At 47.6% G+C, this 25211-nt stretch overlaps 1 protein-coding gene across 1 annotated transcript in view; it reads right to left on the bottom strand.

Annotated features, from left to right (window-relative positions):
• The window catches only part of vwde (von Willebrand factor D and EGF domains), a 150805-nt gene that overhangs the window by 98214 nt on the left and 27380 nt on the right, over positions 1–25211 (bottom strand). The window contains exons 12-13 of the mRNA XM_067995918.1: positions 18440–18598; positions 3917–4021 (exon numbers count right to left, since the gene is read on the bottom strand). Coding sequence (XP_067852019.1) covers positions 3917–4021; positions 18440–18598 — 264 coding nt within the window. The remainder of the gene's footprint in view (positions 1–3916; positions 4022–18439; positions 18599–25211) is intronic.

The following is a 25211-nucleotide window of genomic DNA, read 5'->3' as shown; positions in this document are numbered from 1 at the left end:
ATTCCCATTCTTTTTTTAATGGTGGAATCTAATATTTTAAATCTGTATCAAAATACTGCGGATGCTGGAAATCTGAAATAAAAACAGAAAATGCTGGAGAAGCTCAGCAAGTGAGGCAGCATCTGTGGAGAAAGAAACAGAGTTAACGTTTCAGGTCGAAGACCTTTCGTGAGACCTGTCGTGTATGTTCTGACGAAAGGTCTTCGACCTGAAACGTTAACTCTGTTTCTTTCTCCACAGATGCTGCCTGACTTGCTGAGCTTCTCCAGCATTTTTTGTTTTTATTTTAAATCTATAGTTGCCATGGTTCACTTCTGGGTGGTGATCTAAAATGGTAGTTTTGAATTATTCATAAGGGTTGTCAAATGTTGATTTGTTCTCCTTTCTACTAAAAGATAGCTGAAATTCAAGATATATCAATCTGATTGTATGACCACTCCGTTCTGATTTATACTCATATTTCAATGGCGAAACAAGACAAGCAAAAATCCTCAGAACCATCAAGCCCGCTCCATCCCCACATGCTGTAACATGCACACTATTGCCCCATCCCCTAGCCAATCTTCTAGGAGATACAAAACAAGAGGAAAAAACAGCAGCAATTCAGGAAAAGCTCTGCAAAGTTCCTCTCCGATTCCGTTGAACAATAAAACCACACTAGCCTCCTCACAATCGCAGCTAACCAGCAACTTACCCTCTAAGAATTCTGGGAATTCCACCTTTTCCCTGAGTATGAAAACTTTGGCCATTGACTAAAATCCTAAGATGGAAGGATAGGTGAGAGATCACCAGACGAATCAACAACACACACAGTGGAATGTGGGAGAATTACTGCTTCAGACATTTTTTTATTCGTTCATGGGATGTGGGCGTCGCTGGCGAGGCCAGCATTTATTGCCCATCCCTAATTGCCCTTGAGAAGGTGGTGGTGAGCCGCCTTCTTGAACCGCTGCAGTCCGTGTGGTGAAGGATCTCCCACAGTGCTGTTAGGAAGGGAGTTCCAGGATTTTGACCCAGCGATGATGAAGGAACGCCAATATATTTCCAAATCAGGATGGTGTGTGACTTGGAGGGGAACGTGCAGGTGCTGTTGTTCCCATGTACCTGCTGCTCTTGTCCTTCTAGGTGGTAGAGCTCGCGGGTTTGGGAGGTGCTGTCGGAGAAGCCTTAGTGAGTTGCTGCAGTGCATCCTATGGATGGTACACACTGCAGCCACAGTGCGCCGGTGGTGAAGGGAGTGAATGTTTAGGGTGGTGGATGGGGTGCCAATCAAGTAGGCTGCTTTGTCCTGGATGGTGTCGAGCTTCTTGAATGTTGTTGGAGCTGCACTCATCCAGGCAAGTGGAGAGTATTCCATTACACTCCTGACTTGTGCCTTGTCGATGGTGGAAAGGCTTTGGGGAGTCAGGAGGTGAGTCACTTGCTGCAGAATACCCAGCCTCTGACCTGTCTCTGTTTTAATACAAAACCTACAGCAGGTGGTCGATGATCAGAAAGGCAGTAGGCCATTGAAAGAGGCAACTGCTCCAGGTGGGGCCATGTCTTTCTTTTAAAGCAAAACCGATCAACACCTAGGACATTGGATACAAAAGGAGCCCTGTACAGCAGGTGATCAACAATCGGAATGAATCGTAGAAGAACAATGGCCCATCGAGAAAAGCAATTGCAACATGATGAGAGACCATCAATAGCCATCAAAGATTCTTAAGGACTTTGTAAGAACTGTTTAAACAGACATGAAGTGCCTCATTTAAGTGACAAAGGCCATTGTAAGAGGAGGGGTATATAAGTGGAAACTCAAAACCCCTCTCTCTCTCTCTCTGGCTCTTGCTAGCTCTTGTGTTCTGCTCCTCTTGTTCTGCCTGTCTCTTGGAGGAGAGCAGCTTCCAGCGAAACCAACGAACCCTACGTGAGAGAACCGGTCAGCCAGACCTGCAAGTGCTAAGGATTGGTGAGCCTCGATCATACGTGCGAGTGAGTGAGTGAGTGCTTGAGCGCGTGTTAGATAGGTGTCTCCAGGGTCCCCACCAACCTCTTAGTTTAGCGGGATAAAGTACTGTAGTAGGTGTGTGTAACTCAATGTACTGTGTAGGACCGTTTGTATCGTTATCTTCTTTGTGATGACAGTATAATAAAACTAACATTCCAATTCAATTCAAACACCGAGTTTGTGTGGTCTCTGTGCTATTCGACTGCGTGATCCATCACCGGGTGCGTTAGCGTAAGTCCCATTTTCCTGAACCCCCGATCCGTGAGGTATAAGTGTTCCTTGGCTAGACCAGGGACCAGATAGCTGCACCGATCAATAGGGTGAGAACAACCCCAAAACACCCTACACCTCGAGAAGGGGAAATGTCCTTTTCACTCAGCAACCTGTCAAGTTCCCTTTTAAAGAAATGTAGTGAATCCAAACCCACCACACGTTCAGGAAGTTTGTTGTAGATAGTGAAGACTCTGTGAAAAGAAGTACTTCCTGACATCTAACCTGACTCTTTGCCTGTTTGCTATGTATGTACATTAGTCCCACCATCCCTATCCAATCAAATTACCTATCCAACCTAACAAAGTCCAATCTCTTCAATCATGTCCTCTCTCAGCCTTCATTTCTCTTATGTAATATTGATAACTCTTGGAGCCTATCCTCATTAGACTAGGTATTATCCTGATTGCCATAATTTGCAACTTTTTGAGAGCTTCACAGTGTGCTGTGACCAAAACTAGATACAGTGCTCCATGTAAGCTTTATATAGCCTAAGTATAATTAGAACAGACATCAGGGAAAACTTCTTTACTCAGAGTATTTGGAATTTTAGAAGGATATGCTGATAGGATTAGATGAAGTAGAGAGGGAGGATACACGTGTGAAGCATAAACACCGGCATGGACCTGTTGGGCTGAATGGCCTGTTTCTGTGCTGCACATTCTATGTAATTCTATGAATAATCCATCAAGCAGGGCAATAGAGGCAGAAACACTGGGGTTATTGAAAATAAAATCTGGTGCATTTTTTATGTTATGTTCATTTGTGCTATCATCTTGCCCAAACACCACTGTCCTTGTTGAAGTTGTTGCAGTACATCATTGACTGCAAGAATGTCACATTTCCCCTCATCCCCATGGCTAGCATAGGCCGCAAAATTATTTTCATGTAATCTTCCATCAGCCAGATGTCATTTTTGTGATCATCAAATAATCTTTTATCAACAATGCTCATTATCACAAAAGCTTTACACATATTTTTCCCTTCTGCAATCATACAGATATGTTGCATAAAATAGATAAAGAGGGTGTTTACTCAGATTTTATCCCCCTCACAAAGCTACGGCAAAATCACCACTTTTTGGCAAAGGAAATAAGCATTTTCAAGTTCACCGAGGGCTGAAGACTGTACCTACCTTATACAATCTTTCTCATTCTTTGAAGAACATGCATCCTGCACACATTATGATCTCACCAAACCATTCCCTCAATCTTACAGTGGCTTAGAGTTGTTTTTTTTTCTTAGAACTATATGTTGGATATATTATATTGAAGTTTCAACAGTGCAATTTTCCATGGACTCATTTAATTAGTTTAAATAGATTGCTTATCTTGTAGGCTCGTCTTCATTTTTCAAAGGATACGCATTCTGTATATACTGTGAGACTTAACAAATGTTGACTGGGAACCTGGTCTGCAGCCGTTAAATTTAAATGGCTATACAATCTGAGGAACGGAGCCTTTTTATTATATTACAATCACTGACCCGCCTCTCCAGAACCGGTTACTCTGCTGTCCCCCAACCCATTATGGTAAAACTGGAAATAAGTGCGTTTGCGGAGAGTTTCACATTTTTAGCAATTTAACCACCTCTCCCCCACCCCCGCCCGTTGTGGGGTGGGGGGGTTAAAATTTCCCCCACTTTTTCTGGACTTACCTTTAAAGTACAGAGTCCATCAGAGTGCGGCTCACAAGTTTGACAAGCTCCATTGAATAATGTTAAGATCTGTGAGTTGCTGTATGTGTACCCATCATTTGAAATCTGTCAGAGAAAAATTTTAAATTATATTTCTGTAGAACACAATACGAAATGCATTTTATTATTTACGTTCTCAATAAATTAATTCATTTTTTCATTTCACATATTGTTGCCTGCTATAGATACTATTTGGGCTTAATTTTGAAATGGTGGTGGGTTGGCAGCAGAGCCGGGGTGGGGGGGGTGAAGGTGCATGTGGCAAACCTAAATTTAAAAAATGTTACCTTTTCCAACGCGATCACAATATAATTGATGGTGATTAAAGTTGTTTCCGGTTTTGTGCCCAGCAGCCAGCCTGACTGACGGGCTGGCTACCAACAGGAGCTGCAATGCCGAGGAGGAGGGGGAAGAGAAAGAGGGACATCGGGGGAGGGGGAAAAAGAGAGGGACATCGGGGGAGGGGGAAAAAGAGAGGGACATCGGGGGAGGGGGAAAAAGAGAGGGACATCGGGGGAGGGGGAAAAAGAGAGGGACATCGGGGGAGGGGGAAAAAGAGAGGGACATCGGGGGAGGGGGAAAAAGAGAGGGACATCGGGGGAGGGGGAAAAAGAGAGGGACATCGGGGGAGGGGGAAAAAGAGAGGGACATCGGGGGAGGGGGAAAAAGAGAGGGACATCGGGGGAGGGGGAAAAAGAGAGGGACATCGGGGGAGGGTGGAAAGGTAGGTTTATTTTGTTTTTTATTGAATTTATTTTGTTTATTTTTGCCTGATCCGGCCCTGGTTTCACCAGGCGCGAATCGGAAGCCGTGGGAAAGCCACCCAGGTAAGTTTAAAATAGTTTTAACTATCTACTACGTCAGAAATAAAGTACCTTAAGTACCTCAACATTTGGTTCTTTAACTATCGTCCCGCTAGCTTTAACTTCCGCATTTGGGAAGGGCGTGCGCACACGTTTGTCTGTAGGAAACCCGGAAGTCGTCAGGTTGGTGCTGGCTTCCTAACCTGCTCGGGATTATCGCCATTTTCACAGCCCCCCCGACCTCGCCACCAACACACCAGCAATTTGATTTTAAAATTGAGTCCTTTGTGTCTATACATTGTGGTTTAGGAATTTATAGAATCCAAGTTCACTAGATCCGAAACACAACCCCCAAACAAGGTCGCTGCAAACTCCTGTGCAAGGCAGGGACCCAGCATATTTGAGTGTTGATGGAGTTTCTGGCTGTTTCACCAGATTCCCGCCAGAGTTACAGAGGTGGGTTCTATCGGAATGGCTGATAAATTTGGGTCCACGGGGCCCGATTTTACCAGGGGTGCGGGTTCCCGGCGAGTAGGCCTGCGGGCACGTACCAAACGCGCCCGGTGAAATCAGTGGGTTGCCCGTGCGATCGTAGCAGGCAATCCACTAATTGGATCCACTTACCTGCTCCTCCGGGTTCCGCGCTGCTGATCTGCGCGTCGGGCGGGCTGCGCATGCGCAGTAAGCTCTGTCAGCTGGAGGAGCTCTATTTAAAGGGGCAGTCCTCCACTGACAGATGCTGCCACAAAAAGTAAAAATTACAGCATGGAGCAGCCCAGGGGGAAGGCTGCTCCCAGTTTAATGATGCCTCACCCCAGGTATCATTAGATGGGGTGAGGAGGAGGGAGAGGACAGAGATCTTCCCCCCAGCGGCCGGGAGGAAGCGGCCTGCCTCTGCCACCAAGAAGGCCTGGCCCGAGGTGGAAGAGGGGGTCACCTGCACCACCAACATATGGCCCACCTGCATACAGTGCAGGAGGCGCTGCAATGACCTCAGTAGGTCAGCCACAGTGAGAACACGTAGTCTTTCCCCTACACTCCGCCTGCCACATCACTGCCCCCACCCCACATCTCCTTCGGCACTGCCAAAACTACTCTGTCACATCACCCTTCATACCCACTCAAACATCATCCTCATCTTACCTGCACCTACTCACCTCGCGAGTACTCACCCCGCCACTACCACGCAACCCAATCCTCATACAATGTCATGGCTCTATCTCATACTCACCCTCTCGTGCATCTCTCGCACGGCCAGCCTCACTCAACCTGCCACCACCTGTGCTGCAGCCACAGGGCATGCATCACATATGTGCAGTAGGCAGCGTAAGGCAAACGTGCCGTGAGCATGAAGGGGATGCACAAGGGTGTTTGAGGGTCTGTCATGGTTCGTACTTCTATTGAATTAAATAACAACTCACATCACACATTATATTGGCTCCACTACGGTCATGTCTTCGCGAATCCTGTCCGGTTTGTGCAATAATGCCCGCTCCTGGGTATCCCTATGAGGACACACCACTGATGCCACCCAGTGTGTCACTGCAGAGTGGGTGTAGATGTATTTGCAGGGCTCATCTGCGCAGACGACTGAGACACACCGGGGATGTCTCCGGTTGCAGCCTGGAAGGCTGTGGAGGTGCCCTCACGGGCACCGAAACACAGGGGGAGTCGTCCCAAAGCATCTACCAGGTCAGGGCATGAACAGGAGCAACCTGCCACCACCTCTGCTGGAGCCACAGGGGTAGCACCACGTAGGGGTACCAGGAAACGAGAACCCAAAGTTCCGTGAGCACACAGGGATTGCACCAGGGTGTTTGTCTATTTGTTATCTTTTTATTTCCAGTCTTTGAATGGCAACACGAAATAAAGTCACTTTTTCTCACCAATGCTGCCACCTCTTGTCCATAATTCTGCGGCTTGTGCAATATGTCCCTTCCGTGCGCCTCATCATGACGACGACCACCCTGTCACATCCATTGGGCATAATACAGTGGGTGCAGGTGTACAGGCACCACTCTTCTGTGGAGGGAGCCTGTATGGACCCTCGTCTGCGCACGTTATGACATGTGAACGCCTCACACAGTGTGATGTTAGGAGAACCGTTGGCATATGAGTGCCTCCCTGGCCTGACGAGCATGCAGGTGAGCCGGTGTTCGGGCCATGGGTCGTTCCTCCTCCTCTCGCTCATACTCCTCCTCTTCCTCCTCCTCATTGTCGTCCTCAATGTGGGTGGCGGGTGTGCATGGGGCCTCCTCCAGCGGCACGCCTCTCTGTAGTGCCATGTTGTGCAGGGCACAGCAGACAACTATAATTCGTCCCACTCGGAGTGGCGTGTATTGGAGCGCTCCCCCGGAACGATCAAGGCACCTGAAGCACATCTTGAGCAGCCCTATAGCCTGCTCAATTGTAGACCTGGTAGCAATGTGGCTGTCATTATATCGACGCTGCGGCTCGGTAATGGGGTTCCTCAGAGGTGTCATAAGCCACGTGTGCAGGGGATATCCCTTGTCACCGAGGAGCTAGCCGTTGCCGGTGTTGGGTGCGTGGAAGAGGGGCGGGACGGTGGACTCCCTGAGGACGAAGGCATCGTGGCAGCTGCCAGGGTATCTGGCGCACACGTGTAGGAATCTCTGGCGGTGGTCACAAATGCGCTAGGCGTTCATGGAGTGATGCCCTTTGAAGGGATTCGCAAAATTTCACATGTTCCCCCCACCCCGAAGATTTATTGGAGTTATTAAAGAAACCCTGGTGTGACTGTTTTAAAAAATCCAAGGTCTCTCAAAATGGCTTCAGTCAGACACATGGCCGAGGACCGGCAGATTTGAAATTGCATTCTTAACAACTTGGCAGGTTTCGTGTCTCAGACAGGTTTCTTTAAACAATGCAGCTGCATTCTAGCCCTGAGGCAAGCTATCAACATGGCCGGCCAACACATCAAAATTCGAGCAGGAAGTGATCGCAGGACAAAAGGTGAACCATCAAGGTACATTCGGAACAATGGTAAAGCAGTTAGCATACAGATCGATACAGGAAACGGCCATAATGTAAATGGGCCAGAGATGGGGTCCTTTGTCTTACGTTTCGTGCTTAAATCAAACAATGAAGCAAGCTGATAAGGTATGAAAAAAACCTGTTACCAAGAGGGTATAACTGAAGCTGCCCAGTATATTTCTTGGGGAGCTGTTCTCTTCGCCTCTTGGCCCTGTCCTGTCTGTCTGCTAGCAACTAAGAAGGAAGGCCATTCAGTAAACCTCGCAACCACATGTCGACGGCAACAGCAGGCACAGAGGCCAGGCCTTTTTCATCTGTTTCACCGGTGAGCATTAATTTTCTGGCCGCCACAAGACAACCTAGCATAGGTGTAAGGTTGGGGGTTAAGGGATATTGCTAAACTTGTGATTTTAGAATTTTCCCTCGATGTGTCTGTTTCTTTCAACCCGATAAGTGTAAGACTGTATTACATCCATAGCGATTTCTTTATCTTCTGTATTATACTGTTTACCTTGTAGTTTTAGTTTTCTTATTAATAAACATTGGTTTTCCTTGTACCAATCCACTGGTCTGTTTGTCTGTCTTTGTTACCACTCGATAAGTCCTCAGCTCAGAATCAGGAAGGGGTAAGCGATTCGCAACCGCACTGCGGGCAGGGCAGCTCAGGAAAAACATAACTGGCTGACCTATTATAAGCCCGAGAAACAGTAAAAAAAGAAACCCCTTACAGAAATGGCGAGTCAGGCAGGAGCTGAGGCGAAAGTGTGTAACAAGACAGACAGTGGTGCGGAGGAGGAATCCGCAATGGAGATAAGGTTGTTTGCCTATGTGTGCGGCAAGGTAAATATCGCAAAAAAGTGGGTGGGCGATATGTTAAAGGCCGAGCGTCCCATAGATGCAGCCATCCAGTGGACAGCAAGTAAACAGTATAAGAAAGGTATTGAGAAGGCGGTCTGGCTCTTGTGTTTTAAAAAGCAGGTCTTGGTACTAGACCGTGCTGTAGCAGTACAAGCAGCCAAGATTAAGCAGTTGACCCTAGAGCTGCAGGATAAGACAGCAGCGGAAGAGAAAGGGGTAGCGGCGCTCCAGGCAATAAGCCAAGAAAGGGCGCAGATGGCAAGGGACCACCAGGCAAAGGTAGAGCGCCTGGAATACCAGATCGCTGAGCTCAAAAGTAGCGCTAGAGGTAGAATGGAACACCTGGAATACCAGGTCAGAGAGGCGAGAGGCAGTGAGGCTAGGTTAATGGATAAGATCCACAGCCTCACACAAGAATTAAAAGAGCAGGAGGAGAAAGTAGGCGAGGTAAAGGCAGCATATAAGCTGGCCTGCGCCCAGGGGTTTGAGGACGCAGATCATCGCCCCTGCAGGCAAGAAATAGAACGTTTGGGCATGGCCTTAGCGAGGGCGAAGGGCATGGTATGCCTCCTTAGCCCGAAGGCGGGCCAGTCGGATTTTACCGGCAACCCAAACAGGGAAGTCCCACAGGCAGCTCCCAGAACGACACTGGTTAGGGAACCAGAGGCTTCACGGCCATCACCCATAGCCCCGAGTTTTCAGGAGGTCTGGCAGCAAGGGGGGGTGGAGGATGAAGCATTAGGGGAGACCCAGCAATTCCTGGCAGATAGACCAGGACCGGGACCAGTGTACCCCCTCCGACAACAGAGGTACGGCCCGCCCGCCGATGGCGAGGACCTAGGGGCCATCCAGAACCAGTTTGTAGTGCCGCATGGCACCCCACAGCTCAGGGCCATGGTTAGCCATATCCCTAAGCTTACAGTGAGGGGAGACCCCTCTTTACACTTCCGTGAGATAGAGCAGGCAGCGTGCGTTAATGACTGCGATGAAGCAGAACAAGCAAAAATGCTGCTGTTTTCTCTGGGGGGTGACCTCCTCCAAACCTTATCAGATGAGTGCAAAAGGGGGCAGAAAGATTACGAGGAGTTAAAGGATGAGATATTGGAGGCCATGGGACTAAATGATGGGAGTCCATTCGCCCGGGTGGGAAAAACGGTACAGCTCCCTGGGGAGTCCCCACAGGCTTTCGCAGACAGGCTGTGGCCAGTCTACCGGAGCGCATGCCCGGGAATGCCAGGGCGGACACTCCTGAACAGAGATCAATTAGCCCACTGGCTCCGCTGTCTCATGACAAACTGCCTGCCCCAAATTCGAACACGAGCTGCGGCCTGGTTTGACCCCCGTAGCCCCCAGACCACCGAGGAAACGGTGATCCGCCAGCTCACGATAGCATTTAAAAATATCAGGGGTATCGAGACGCCCCAACCCAAGGGGAAAGTCCACGAGGTTAAATCAGGGGCCCAGCATAAAAGGGAATGGCACCAGGAAGGGAATCGTCCCGCCCAGGCTAAGTTAAACTGCTTTGGGTGCGGGAAGGATGGCCACTTGCGCAAAGATTGTAAAAACCCCTGGAAGGATACTAAGGGAAAGAATCCCACCGCCCCAGCCCAAAAGGCAGCGACGGGGGAGGCAGAGGCAGGAATTGCCCCCGCTGCCATGGAGTCATTTTTTGAGGCCATGCGATCTTTTATGGCCAGCCAGGGAAGAATAGCAGCCACTACCGGTGTGGTAGCTCCCTCAGCCCCCCCTGACGATGCCCCGCTATGACTAGAGAAGAAAGCGCAGATCGGCCAGCAGGAAGTTAAATTCCTGGGCCTGACTGTCCGCGCAGGGGAACGAGCCATAGACAAGGCTAGGAGGGAAGCGGTCCAAGAGCTACCAGTCCCCAGTACTGTGGAGGCGAAAAAGCAGGCAGCTGGGATCCAACCCGAGGTTAGAAATCCCCAGCTCCCAGCAGGTCACAGCTCACAGGCAGCACCTGCAGGGGCAGTCAGGGGAGGAGTCAACCAGACCCCTGTCCAAACCATTCCCCCTCTCTTCTGGGACTCAGGTGGGGAGGAGGAGGAGCCCGAGGCAGGTAGCCCCGCCCCCGACCCAGGTTTTGAACCTGGAGAGGAAGACTCTCAGCCTCCGGCAGCAGGCAGCGAGGGGTTGTCTGTCCCCAGCTCAGACTTGGGAAGGGAGGAGCCACAGGGGAAAAGTCCCCAGCCAGCGAGGGCTGCGACCCACAGCAAGGGTCCGCTCACCAGCACTTCCTAGGAGGTCCCCTCGGACACCCCAGCCTAGGAAGGCATGGTCGCCGGCTCCCCAGTTTAAAAGGGCTACCTCCCGTGCTAAAGTTAAGTCGAAAGACAAAGGTCCTCAGCCAGCAGTCGCGGGCTGTGAGGGACCGGAAGTAAAGCTCAGTACAGCCACGCCGCAGGAAGCAGCCTGCAGCAGTCCTGACAGAATTTGAGCTGGCCGCTCGGAGACGGGCGGCGGATGTATATAACTTTAGCAGTTAAGTTTGTAGTTTTAAGTTAAGATGTATAGGTTTATTATAAGGTGTGGAACCGTAATGTAATTTTAAGATGGAACCGTTCCAGTGTTGTCAATGTGAGCCGAGGTCCAGGGACCCGCTCACACTTCACCCAAGCCAGGCAGCCTGTATGGGGCCCGGCCAGATGTTTTTATCTCTTACAGGGAATGTTCGGAGGCGTGATCCTGCTCGCCCTGTCTGGGCTGAGCCTCACGAGAAGGGGCGACACAGAGGACCACCACATCTTCGGATGAGCCCTCTTAAAGGAGATGTTAAATTTTATCAGTTTGATTTTTCAGATGGTGACAGGACCAGACTATACACCCACGAGCTTTTGGACGGGATTGGGAGACAAAGAAGGGGTGTTTTTAACGATGTCTTAACTGGTTTTAACACGGGGTCTCCTGTCATCAACAGCTGAGATGACATCGAGCTGCGGACCCAGATTAATGGTTTAAAAATGCAATTAAAGACAGGGTGGAGAACATTGGTGTCATTCAGGGGGGTGCACACGTTCGTTTCACAGTGGTCCCGCCCTACGTCATAAAGTGGGAGCACGCTATGACGGGTACTGACCTCTCGGGGTGCCAGAGCCGGGGATCACACATAATCCTGTGTCCCCAGCACTTGAACGCCTATTCAAAACCGCAGTGCGGGTTCAGAGCTGCTGACGCGAAGCCTATAAACTGCACCATGGAAGCCATGGCACAAGGCCATGTTCCCCCACAGGTGGCGTATATAGGAGGTGGGACATATTGCATCACCACAGCAGCGTCTCACTACCAGCATGGTCAGCACAGCTGGTGTGCGGTGAGTGACAGCAGTTTCTGCTTTAAACCCCAGGCAGAAGTTCAAGTGGCACAGACACGAATTGTCCCCATCCCTGAACCATCCACTGTTCACCTCACTGTGAAAGAGAATTTCACCAACCTCCAAAAGTATGTAGCCCACTTTGGCTATCAGATCCCCCCTCTCCCAGAACACCTCGTTAAATTATTAAAAGCAGTAGGGGTGTCCCAAAAACACTTTTACACGCTGGAACAGAAGACTGTCCAGATAGGGGCCGATATTCTGAGTATTACGACCCCACCCTGGTGGGACATCTTTGAGAATATAGAGGTCCCCTCCTGGATTCGTCTGGCATCACACGTGCTCGTAATCTGTCAGCTCGGGATCGTCCTCTACCTGGTTTGCGTCCAGTGTAGGAATAGGGGTCTCGAGGTAGTAGTTAGAACACAAAGGGTATGGAAGGACCAGTATGCTCGGGTAGACGAAACACCCGTGTGAGTTCGGGGACGCATCCCTTGCGAGCGATGGCAGCCTGCTTCATTATTTTAATAAAGATGGTCCCTTCCGTTTGTTGTTTTCAATAAAGTAATGTTTACGTTTTGATGTTATTTTGAATAAAGATTGTTCATTGTTGTGTTGTATAGTATGCAAAATACTGTTTCATCCCAAGTGGTGCAGGGGTATTTGGACCCCTCCGTGCTGGGATTGTTGTAATTCAACCTTGTTTTCTATCCGAATGCCTGCCATACACTGGGGTTCTCTCCAAGTAAAGGAATGTATGTGTCGAGGGATTAGGGATAGGTAAATAAAGGGGAAGGTTGTTTGCGACAGTCAGAAATCTTTGCTCACCTTGCATGGACACTTCAAGCAAGTTTAAGTATCCACAGGGGGGAGTGAAGGGATTCGCAAAATTTCACATGTTCCCCCCACCCCGAAGATTTATTGGAGTTATTAAAGAAACCCTGGTGTGACTGTTTTAAAAAATCCAAGGTCTCTCAAAATGGCTTCAGTCAGACACATGGCCGAGGACCGGCAGATTTGAAATTGCATTCTTAACAACTTGGCAGGTTTCGTGTCTCAGACAGGTTTCTTTAAACAATGCAGCTGCATTCTAGCCCTGAGGCAAGCTATCAACATGGCCGGCCAACACATCAAAATTCGAGCAGGAAGTGATCGCAGGACAAAAGGTGAACCATCAAGGTACATTCGGAACAATGGTAAAGCAGTTAGCATACAGATCGATACAAGAAACGGCCATAATGTAAATGGGCCAGAGATGGGGTCCTTGTCTTACGTTTCGTGCTTAAATCAAACAATGAAGCAAGCTGATAAGGTATGAAAAAAACCTGTTACCAAGAGGGTATAACTGAAGCTGCCCAGTATATTTCTTGGGGAGCTGTTCTCTTCGCCTCTTGGCCCTGTCCTGTCTGTCTGCTAGCAACTAAGAAGGAAGGCCATTCAGTAAACCTCGCAACCACGTCGACGGCAACAGCAGGCACAGGGGCCAGGCCTTTTTCATCTGTTTCACCGGTGAGCATTAATTTTCTGGCCGCCACAAGACAACCTAGCATAGGTGTAAGGTTGGGGGTTAAGGGATATTGCTAAACTTGTGATTTTAGAATTTTCCCTCGATGTGTCTGTTTCTTTCAACCCGATAAGTGTAAGACTGTATTACATCCATAGCGATTTCTTTATCTTCTGTATTATACTATTTACCTTGTAGTTTTAGTTTTCTTATTAATAAACATTGGTTTTCCTTGTACCAATCCACTGGTCTGTTTGTCTGTCTTTGTTACCACTCGATAAGTCCTCAGCTCAGAATCAGGAAGGGGTAAGCGATTCGCAACCGCACTGCGGGCAGGGCAGCTCAGGAAAAACATAACTGGCTGACCTATTATAAGCCCGAGAAACAGTAAAAAAAGAAACCCCTTACACCTTTCCTGTTGATGAACAGCCCTGGCTCATGTGGAGGTGCCCGTATTGCTATGTGGGTGCAATCGATTACACCCTGCACCCGTGGGAAGCCAGCCACATCATGGAATCCAACCGCCCTCTCCATCTGGCTGCGCTCATCCATGGCGAAGTTGATGTAGGTCGAGGCCCTGCGGAACAGCCCATCGGTGACCTGCCTTATGCACTCGTGTGCAGACGACTGAGAGACCCCGGTGATGTCCCCCGTGGCACCCTGGAAGGATCCGGAGGCGAAGAAGTTGAGGGCAGTGGTGACTTTGACGGTGACGGGTAAGAAGATGCTGCTTGGTCCATCCGGGAGCAGCTCGTCATTAAGGAGGCTGCGGATGTCGGCGACTACCTGGCGAGTGACTCTGAGCCTCCGTATGCACTGCTGCTCAGAGAGGTCCATGAAGCTGAGCCTCGGTCTGTAGACCCTGTGCGGAGGGTAGTGCCTCCTGCGACGCATCTCTCTCTGCGGTTGCCCTCCCTCCTGCTGTGCAGGTGGGTGTGCCGCAGCAACGTGTTGGGGGGCTCCACGTCGATGAGGCGGACGGCGTGGACTGCGAGGCTGCTGGGGCTAGTGATGCTGTTCGTCCTCCGAGGATGTCGAAGCGGCCCCCATCTGGCAGGTGTTGGTCTGAGGGGTTGTGCACGGTAGGTAGGTGTTTCCTCGCACTGGGGCTACGGTTCCACGTCAGGGTTCCCTCTGGCTTGGAGGGGGGTGATGGAGGGCAGGCGTTGCCCTATGTGACGCGGTGGCCTCCTGCGTGGGTGAGGGGTCTCCCGCCCCCACTGTGGAATGCACCTTGGCAGCTGCCACAGGCTGCTGGCTGCAACACGTCTGGTTGGATTGAGACTGTTTCCCCCAGTGTGTGAAACAGTCTCGGTTGAAGGTAAAATCCCACACTTCCTATTAAGACAGCTGAATCAGGTCATTTAATGACCTCAACAAGCAAGGTAAATACACTCAAGTGGCATCCCGCTGGCTTTAATTGCCTGCGGGATTCCCACTAGCGGGGCCTGCGCACGCAGCCCCGCACGTCAGCGTGGAACCCGGAAGTAGCCGGGATCGAGGCGCGATCCGGTGACGCACCTGGATATCGCGATTTTCGACGCCCCCCCGCCGGGAACGCACCCGGAACCCGCTGGTAAAATCGAGCCCATAGTGTGTCAGGATGTCTTGAGCTAATTTGCATGAAATTAATTACTTTTGAAGTGTAGTCACTGTTGTTACATAAGCAAATGCAGTCGCTATTTTCTATTCTGCACATAGCGGGGGAGAAATTCAACTCATGGCCATCCACTGTGCGCCTGAAAAACGGGTGGCCAGGAGTTGAAAATAGCGGGAGTACCTTGGCCATCACATTGATACCCAAGGTTAGCCTGATGCAATATTCAAGCAGGTCTGTTAATGGGGGAGCAGCCCGCCCACTTGGAACTTACGGAAGGCTGCTTTACTATGCAAATCAGTGTTGGCAGGGACTTCCAGGCATTATATATGTCCCGAACTCTGTTCTCACGTAGACCCATGGAAGTGCTAAGGCGCTGTCACAGGAGAATGGCCTTGGCTCCATGGGAAAGGCACCTGCTGTCCTCTCAGATAACAGCATGCTTGCTTCCCCGCCACCCACTCCGCCAGTGCCCTTGTTAGTGCCACACAGCCAGCTGGGCCAGACTGCTCCTGCCCACGCCGAGATGCTGCAGTCTGCACCCAGGCCCTCAAGGCCCACAGCTGCTCGAGGTTCCCACCACGGCCATCTGAAGTGTTCTCAATGGAAGTTCAACAGCCTTCCATCTCCCAATCTGTAGCCACAGGCGATACATTTTGTAGGAGCACTAGAATAGGTAAATGAGCAGACAAGACAGGCACGAAGAGGCTGCACAAGTGTGATTCTTAATTATTCCTCTTAACTGTTATATACAGATGGAACTGAATTGTTGGATTAATTTTTTTTCTGGATTTGATGTTGTGTAGTGAAGTGAGGACAAGATGCATTAGGCGCGACTGAAGGATGGTGGTGACAAAGATTGTTAGACTGTTAGTGTACTGGGGATGGGATGGATGGTTTGCATGAAGCGCTGTTTGATGAGCGGTGTACTAAGCTCTGTCAGCTAGGGGTACTGGTGGTCAATAATGCTCATGCTCTACCTCCCCTTTGTGTTGCACCTCCTCTGCCTCTTGCTGCCCAGGTTGTGATAGGGCAAATCCCTTATTATCACAATGTTATCCAGCATGCAGCACGCGACTACAAATCTGGATAAACAATCAGGGCTGTGCTACAAAGCGCTTCCCGAACGGTCCAGCCAGCGGAAGCATTGCTTTATTACGTTCAATTATATTTCTAGTGGCAGCATGGCTCTTGCTGTTGGCCACCTCTGGCTGTGCCCTGGTTCCTGACAGGTGTCATGAGCCATGTCTGGAGGGGATATCCCTTGTTGTCCAGTAGCCAGCCTGTGACCTGACGGACTGGTTGGAATAAAGGCAGCACAGAGGACTGGCACACAAGGAATGAATCATAAGTACTGCCAGAAAACTGGGCACAGACCTGCATGATGTGCTGCCTGTGGTCGCAAATAAGCTGGGCATTGAGGGACTTGAATCTTTCTATTCAGAAAGCTGCCAGGCTGGTAATGGAGAGCACGCAATGTAATGTGGGTGCAGTCTATGGCACCTTTCACCTTGGGAAGCCTGCAACACATGCAAAGCCTCTCGTCATGCTTCGCACTTTCCATTGGGAAAATGATGTAGGTGTTTCTCCTTTGTAGAAATCCTCAGTGAGCTCCCAGATACAATGCTGCACAGCAAACTGGGAGATGTCACTAATGTCACCTGCTACAGCCTGGAAGGAGCCTGTGGCATAAAGCTTAAGGGTCACGGTGACCTTGGCAGCCACAGGCAGTGCTGACCATGCCCTGGTTTGAGGTTCCAGGTGTGGCTGCAACAGGTGACATACCTCAGTGACGGCATCCTTGGTGGTGAAGGTGCCTGACATATTGGTCCTCAGTGAAGTTGTGGTAGGATAAGTCTTTCCTGAAGACCTGCTGTGGGTATGGCCTCCTGCGCAGTGCCTTCCTCCTCCCTCTTCTCCCAGCTAGTGCTGCTCTCTCCTGTCTTCTTCGCTGCTCCTCCTCCTCCAGCCCCAAAGGGGCTACCAGACCACCCATGACTGCAATAAAACTGTTTTGAAGGCAGAAAAAAGCAGTCCAGCACCCTCAAACCTTTATCAGAAGACAGAATTCAGTTGTAGAAGGCAGAAAATAGGCAAAAAAAAACACCCAGAAGTTAACCAGCAGCGTAAAAGGACAAACCAGCAACTAATCTGTATGGAGTGGATGAGGCCTTTATATAGCACTGTTGCAGGTTCGTTACTGCCTGCTAGTGTCATGATTTGCTGAGCGAGTTTATCATGTGGCAAGTCAGGCGCTGGGGCAGCCCAATTTCACAAAAGGATCTTACAACAAGCGTTGGACCCTAATTTAAATATTATAATGAACATTATTAATACTTCCGGTGCGTGTTCTGGACAATTATGGAGGAGCTCGATCCAATATGGTGGATGGCATACTTTTGGCACGGAATGAGTTCTTGCACACCACCCGCCACATTGAACACTGAGGTGCCCTTTTTACACCCGTAAAATGGGCGCAGTACGATCGAATTTTTAGGCCAGTGACTCCAGGAGAGCAAGAGAGACTACCTACTATATCATAATTGCAAAGCCACAGGATACTAATGCATTCAATTTTGAATCATGCATTATTCTTATCTAAGCATAGAATTCAAGTGTACCAAGATACCCTCGATTCACGATCCAAGGCTACTGCAAAATTTAAATACAAAATTCTTGTCCAACATTTTCCTCCCCCATGCAGTTTTGTTCAATTTTACCTCAGCTAGCAAGATATTTTATATTTTTATGCATTTTATATTGTTTTTATTTAGTTGGAGTTACTGCATAAATGATTAATGCTGAAGCACAAAATTTACTAATTGGCAATTCATATTTCAAATTTAGAAAAAACTACCATTTCAAGCTTAATTCTGATTCCACCGCATATAGTCACTAGCTACAGCAATGCAGCGATTATGCAGAAATAATAATACATTCAAAACAGTAAAGAATATTTTTACCAGAACTAAACTGTTTGGGTAGCACACAAATAGAGAGAACATAAATATATTAAATTTTTGCTATAATTAACTATTGTGTGAACAACAATTTGGGCATAAGTGCTTTATCCCATTTTCATACCATGGCTTGTGTGAGAATTATTAGAGAAGCTGAGGATGCTAGAATTTAAGGGGCACGAAAGAAAGGCAGTGGAAGTAAAGTGGCAGAAGACACAATATTTTCAAATATTCCTTTTGGCACAGGAGAAGTACAGATTAAATCATGATCTATGAGTTTCTGCAGCTGGCATGTCGATTTGTTTAAAATAAAGAACTGCATTTGTGTAAGCCCCAGCCTCCTGAAAGTTGAAAGTTACAGACTACAGTTACACATTTATAAGGATTCAGTTCCATCATACTCTTTAATATAAATTGATTGTAAATTTAAAATGTTGCACCTTGACTTGCCATCTTGCAATTGGCTTGTCATCAACAAGGTCTATGCTTTCAAATGGTTGACCAATCTCAGCTGGAACCTGGCAGTCCACAGCTCTATTACTCAAAAACGTAGCCTTTGTCAGTTGTGGCACAGTTGGAACCCATTCATCATTGGCATACTATGCTCAAAAAGATAAATGAAATCAAAAGAAATAGCATTAATTCTTTTAACACATAAAAAAAAAATTATAGCACACTCATGTTGGTTCCTTACAGTTCTTATCTATATACAGCCCAATTTCACTCTCATCCCTTTCAGTGCACACATATGTTTGCAGATCACTCCATTTTGCTTTGGAGTACTGGTAGACTAAGGATTGGGGAGCATCCACATTCTATCTGGATGCACAAAGCATTTGTAATAAGGTAGACGAATTAACAGCGCACATAGATGTAAACGGATATGATATAATTGCGATTTTGGAGACATGGCTGCAGGGTGACCAAGGCTGGGGGCTGAATATCCAAGGGTATTCGATATTTAGGAAGGACAGGCAAAAAGGAAAAGGAGGTGGGGTGGCGTTGTTAGTAAAGGATGAAATCAGAGCAATAGTGAGAAAGGATATTGGCTCAGAAAAACAAGATGTAGAATCAGTCTGGGTGGAGTTAAGAAACACCAAGGGGCAGAAAAAACTGGTGGGATTTGTCTATAGGCCTCCAAACAGTAGTGGTAATGAAGGGGATGGCATCAAACAAGGGTACTACAGTAATCAAGGTGACTTTAATCTACATATAGACTGGCCAAACCAAATTAGCAATAATATTGTGGCGGATGAATTCCTGGAGTGTGTACGAAATGTTTTTTTAGACCAGTACGTTGAGGAGCCAACTAGGGAACAGACTATCCTCGATTGAGTATTGTGCAATGAGAAGGGGTTAATTAATAATCTTGTTGTGCGGGGTCCTTTAGGGAAGAGTGACCGTAACATGATAGAATTCTTTATTAAGATGGAAAGTGAAGTAGTCCAATCCGAAACTAGGGTCCTAAATCTAAATAAAGGAAACTACGAAGGTATGAGGAGTGAGGTGGCTATGATAGATTGGGAAGCTTCATTAAAAGGCATGACAGGGGGTAGGCAATGGCTAACATTTAAGGAACGAATGCATGAATTGCAACAGTTATACATTCCTTTCTGGCGCAAAAACACAAAAGGAAAAGCGGCCAAACCATGGCTAACAAAAGAAATTAAGGATAGTATTAGATCCAAACAGGAGTCATATCAAGTTGCCAGTAGAGGTAGCAAGCCTGAGGATTGAGAACAGTTTAGAATTCAGCAAAAAAGGACCAAGAGATTGATCAAGAGAGGAAAAATAGAGTATGAAAGTAAATTTGCAAGGAACATAACAGCAGACTGTAAAAGCTTCTACAGAAAAAGATTAGTGAAGACAAATGTAGGTCCCTTACAGTCAGAAACAGGAAAATTTATAATGGGGAACAAGGAAATGGCAGAGCAATTAAACAAATACTTTATTTATGTCCTCTTCCGTGAAGACAGAACCAACTTCCCAGAAATACTAGAGACAAAAGGGTCTAGTGAGAAGGAGGAATTAAAGGAAATTAGTATTAGTAAAAAAAAGTGCTGGAGAAATTAATGGGACTGAAAGCTGATAAATCCCCAGGGCCTGATAATCTGCATCCCAGAGTATTAAAAGAGGTAGCCATGGAAATAGTGGATGCATTGGTTGTCATCTTCCAAAATTCTATAGATTATGGAACAATGCCTGCAGATTGGAGGGTGCCAAATATAACCCCACTATTTAAAAAAGGAAGAAGAGAGAAAACAGGGAACTACAGACCGGCTCGTCTAACATAAGTAGTAGGTAAAATGCTAGAGTCTATTATAAGGGATGTGATAACAGGACACTTGGAGAATATCAACGGGATTAGACAAAGCCAACATGGATCTATGAAAGGGAAATCGTGTTTGGCAAACCTACTGGAGTTTTTTGAGGATGTAACTGGTAGAATAGATAAGGGAGAACCCGTGGATGTGGTGTATTTGGATTTTCAGAAGGCCTTTGATTAAAGTCCCACATAAGAGGTTAATGTGCAAAATTAAAGCACATGGGATTGGGGGTAATATACTGGCCATGGATTGAAAATTGGTTAACAGACAGGAAACAGGGAGTAGAAATAAATAGGTCTTTTTCGGGGTGGCAGACGGTGACTAGTGGGGTATTGCAGGGATCAGTGCTTGGACCCCAGCTATTCACAATATATATCAATGATTTGATGAGGGAACCAAATGTAATATTTCCAAGTTTGCTGACAACACAAAACTAGGTGGGATTGTGAGTTGTGAGAAGGATGCAAAGAGGCTTCAAGATGATTTAGACAAGTTGAGTGAGTGGGCAAATACATGGCAGATGCAGTATAACGTGGGTAAATGTGAAGTTGTCCATTTCGGAAGGAAACACAGAAAGGTAGAGTATTATTTAAATGGTGACAGATTGGGAAATGTTGATGTACAAAGGGACCTGGGTGTCCTTGTACACCAGTCACTGAAAGCAAACATGCAGGTGCAGCAAGCAGTTAAGAAGGCAAATGGTATGTTGGCCTTCACTGCAAAAGGATTCGAGTACAGGAGCAAGGATGTCTTACTGCAGTTATACAGGGCCTTGGTGAGATTGTGCAGTTTTGGTCTCCTTACTGAAGCAAGGGTATACTTGCCATAGAGGAAGTTCAGCGAAGGTTCACCAGACTGATTTCTGGGATGGTAGGACTGTCGTATGAGGAGAAATTGGGTCGACTCAGCCTGTATTCACTCGAGTTTAGAAGAATGAGAGGGGATCTCATTGAAACATATAAAATTCTGACAGGGCTGGACAGACTGGATGCAGGGAGGATGATTCCCCTGGCTGGGGGAATCTAGAACGAGGGATCAGTGTCTCAGGATATAGGGTAGGACATTTAGGACATCTCAATGAGGAGAACTTTCTTCACTCAGAGGGTGGTGAACCTGTGGAATTCTCTACCACAGAAGGCTATGGAGGCCAAGTCACTAAATATATTTAAGGATGATGTGGAGATGCCGGTGATGGACTGGGGTGGACAAATGTAAGGAATCTTACAACACCAGGTTATAGTCCAACAAATTTATTTTAAAATCACAAGCTTTCGGAGATTATCCCCTTCGTCAGATGAATAAGTGAAAAGGTTCTCAAATCGCTTATCTTATACTATGTTGGGACAGCATCACACCAATCAAAAGGTGTCGTTGTTATTCAAACAGGCCAGTCACGGAGAACAGCACGTCCCAGTACACTGGATATACATTGTGTCGATTACACAGGCAGGCAGAAAGAAACTCAAAATGGCAGAGAGAGAGAGAGAATTTTAAAAAACATATAATTTTTTTCCCCTTTTTGCTGGTGGGGTTACGTGTAGCGTGACATGAACCCAAGATCCCGGTTGAGGCCGTCCTCATGGGTGCGGAACTTGGCTATCAACTTCTGCTCGACGATTTTGCGTTGTCGTGTGTCTCGAAGGCCGCCTTGGAGAACGCTTACCCGAAGATCGGTGGCTGAATGTCCTTGACTGCTAAAGTGTTCCCCGACTGGGAGGGAACCCTCCTGTCTGGCGATTGATGCGCGGTGTCCGTTCATCCGTTGTCGCAGTGTCTGCATGGTCTCGCCAATGTACCATGCTCCGGGGCATCCTTTCCTGCAACGTATGAGGTAGACAACGTTGGCCGAGTCACAGGAGTATGAACCATGTACCTGGTGGGTGGTGTCCTCTTGTGTGATGGTGGTATCCGTGTCGATGATCTGGCATGTCTTGCAGAGGTTGCCGTGGCAGGGTTGTGTGGTGTCGTGGACACTGTTCTCCTGAAAACTGGGTAACTTGCTGCGAACGATGGTCTGTTTGAGGTTGGGTGGCTGTTTAAAGGCGAGCAGTGGAGGCGTGGGGATGGCCTTAGCGAGGTGTTCGTCGTCATCGATGACATGTTGAAGGCTGCGGAGAACATGGTGTAGTTTCTCCGCTCCAGGGAAGTACTGGACGACGAAGGGTACTCTGTTGGTTGCGTCCCGTGTTTGTCTTCTGAGGAGGTCAATGCGATTCTTCGCTGTGGCCCGTCGGAACTGTCGATCGACAAGTCGAGCGTCATATCCCGTTCTTACGTGGGCGTCTTTCAGCGTCTGTAGGTGTCCATCGCATTCCTCCTCGTCTGAGCAGATCCTGTGCATTCGTAGGGCCTGTCCATAGGGGATGGCCTCTTTGACGTGGTTGGGGTGGAAGCTGGAAAAGTGGAGCATCGTGAGGTTGTCCGTGGGCTTGCGGTAGAGTGAGGTGCTGAGGTGCCCGTCTTTGATGGAGATTTGTGTACCCTTCGTCGTCCAGTACTTCCCTGGAGCGGAGAAACTACACCATGTTCTCCGCAGCCTTCAACATGTCATCGATGACGATGAACACCTCGCTAAGGCCATCCCCACGCCTCCACTGCTCGCCTTTAAACAGCCACCCAACCTCAAACAGACCATCGTTCGCAGCAAGTTACCCAGTTTTCAGGAGAACGAGAACAGCGTCCACGACACCACACAACCCTGCCACGGCAACCTCTGCAAGACATGCCAGATCATCGACACGGATACCACCATCACACGAGAGGACACCACCCACCAGGTACATGGTTCATACTCCTGTGACTCGGCCAACGTTGTCTACCTCATACGTTGCAGGAAAGGATGCCCCGGAGCATGGTACATTGGCGAGACCATGCAGACACTGCGACAACGGATGAACGGACACCGTGCAACAATCGCCAGACAGGAGGGTTCCCTCCCAGTTGGGGAACACTTTAGCAGTCAAGGACATTCAGCCACCGATCTTCGGGTAAGCGTTCTCCAAGGCGGCCTTCGAGACACACGACAACGCAAAATCGTCGAGCAGAAGTTGATAGCCAAGTTCCGCACCCATGAGGACGGCCTCAACCGGGATCTTGGGTTCATGTCACGCTACACGTAACCCCACCAGCAAAAAGGGGGAAAAAAATTATATGTTTTTTAAAAATTCTCTCTCTCTCTCTCTGCCATTTTGAGTTTCTTTCTGCCTGCCTGTGTAATCGACACAATGTATATCCAGTGTACTGGGACGTGCTGTTCTCCGTGACTGGCCTGTTTGAATAACAACGACACCTTTTGATTGGTGTGATGCTGTCCCAACATAGTATAAGATATGCGATTTGAGAACCTTTTCACTCATTCATCTGACGAAGGGGATAATCTCCGAAAGCTTGTGATTTTAAAATAAATTTGTTGGACTATAACCTGGTGTTGTAAGATTCCTTATATTTAAGGAGATAGATAGATATCTAGTCAAAAGACAAAGAGGTATGGGGAGAGAGTGGGAATATGGTATTGAGATATAGGATCAGCCATGACCATACTGAATGGCGGAGCAAGCTCGTAAGGCTGAATGGCCTACTCCTGCTCCTATTTTCTACGTTTCTATAATCCAGCCAATTGCAATTACAGTAAGGCCATTTAAAATGCCTTGCACAACTCTGAAGTTCTGCCCAACCAGAGAGGCACAAACCAAATTATGGGCATGAGGTTATTGAGCAGTGCCAACCCCAACAGAGGCCAGGAATGTTAGAGCTGCATCAGTGGAGAGAAGGCCTGGAAAGGACCCAACAGAAATCAAAGTATTCAGAGTCTTCAGCTTCTTAGGGAGCTATGAGGCATTCATTTCCTACTTAAATCTGTCACTTGTAAAATTAATTGTGCAGTTTAGGTGCTTTGATATAAAAATTATAAATCAGGACTGATGCTGAGGCAGAAATCAAAGCTTAATTTAGCTGCTCTGTACAAATATTTTTAATTAAGTTGACTTTGGTCACTGAAATAAAACTATTTATTATTCAAGCTAATTTAGTACACTTGAAAACCAATTAAAGATTAACAGTGATAGATTAATCTTCTTCAATTTGGCTAACCTAAAAAATTAACTGTGATGATATGGCTCTTACCAGACATCTTTTATATATTATGTATTTTATCTTGTTACGCATCTAACATGATGTGATTCTAGTGGTATTATTAAGTAAAAACAGGCAACTTCAATGAAGATTAAGAGATTGTTAATATATGTCACTAATTTTCATATTCAACGTAACCTTCATCACTGGATCTTTTAAAAACCTTGCACTTTTATAAACTCAAAATGCATAGTCCTGAAGAGATAGGAGTCCTTGCATCCATTCAAGGTATTAACTCTTCTCTCTGCACCACACGCACATGCATGCACACATAACACACACGTACAAAAACACACACGTAAACAAAGTAGAAAATAAATAGTCTCCTCAACTAGTATAGTTTGGAGAAGAGCCACTCTGTGGCTCACTAGCGCTGCGGTCGCATTGGCAGCGTCCGGGCACTGCCAAAAGTTGACTAATGGGGCTCAGGGCAAGGAGCTGCTGCCTGCCATTGACAGCTTCTTGTTTGACTGCGATGGGGTGATTTGGGAAGTGGGCAGAGCTATCTTGGGGCCCTTGAGCTCGTCAGTTCCTTGAAAGCTCTAAGCAAAAGCAATTTCTTTGTCACCAATAACTGCACCAAGTCCAGGGAGATGTATCTCCAGATGTTCTCAGCTCTGGGTTTCAAGGTCAAGAGGGAGGACCAGATCTTCAGTACTGCCCACTGCTCTGTTTTGAATCTGAGGAATTTTGCCAGGATAAAAGACAAGGTTTGTGTGTTGGGCAGCGAGGATCTTTGCAGTTAGTTGAGGTC

The sequence above is a fragment of the Heptranchias perlo genome, chromosome 2, assembly GCF_035084215.1.
Source record: "Heptranchias perlo isolate sHepPer1 chromosome 2, sHepPer1.hap1, whole genome shotgun sequence".
NCBI classification, from domain to species: domain Eukaryota; kingdom Metazoa; phylum Chordata; class Chondrichthyes; order Hexanchiformes; family Hexanchidae; genus Heptranchias; species Heptranchias perlo.
Note: the sequence above shows the minus strand (reverse complement) of the source record. Positions and strands in the feature narration are given on the sequence as shown.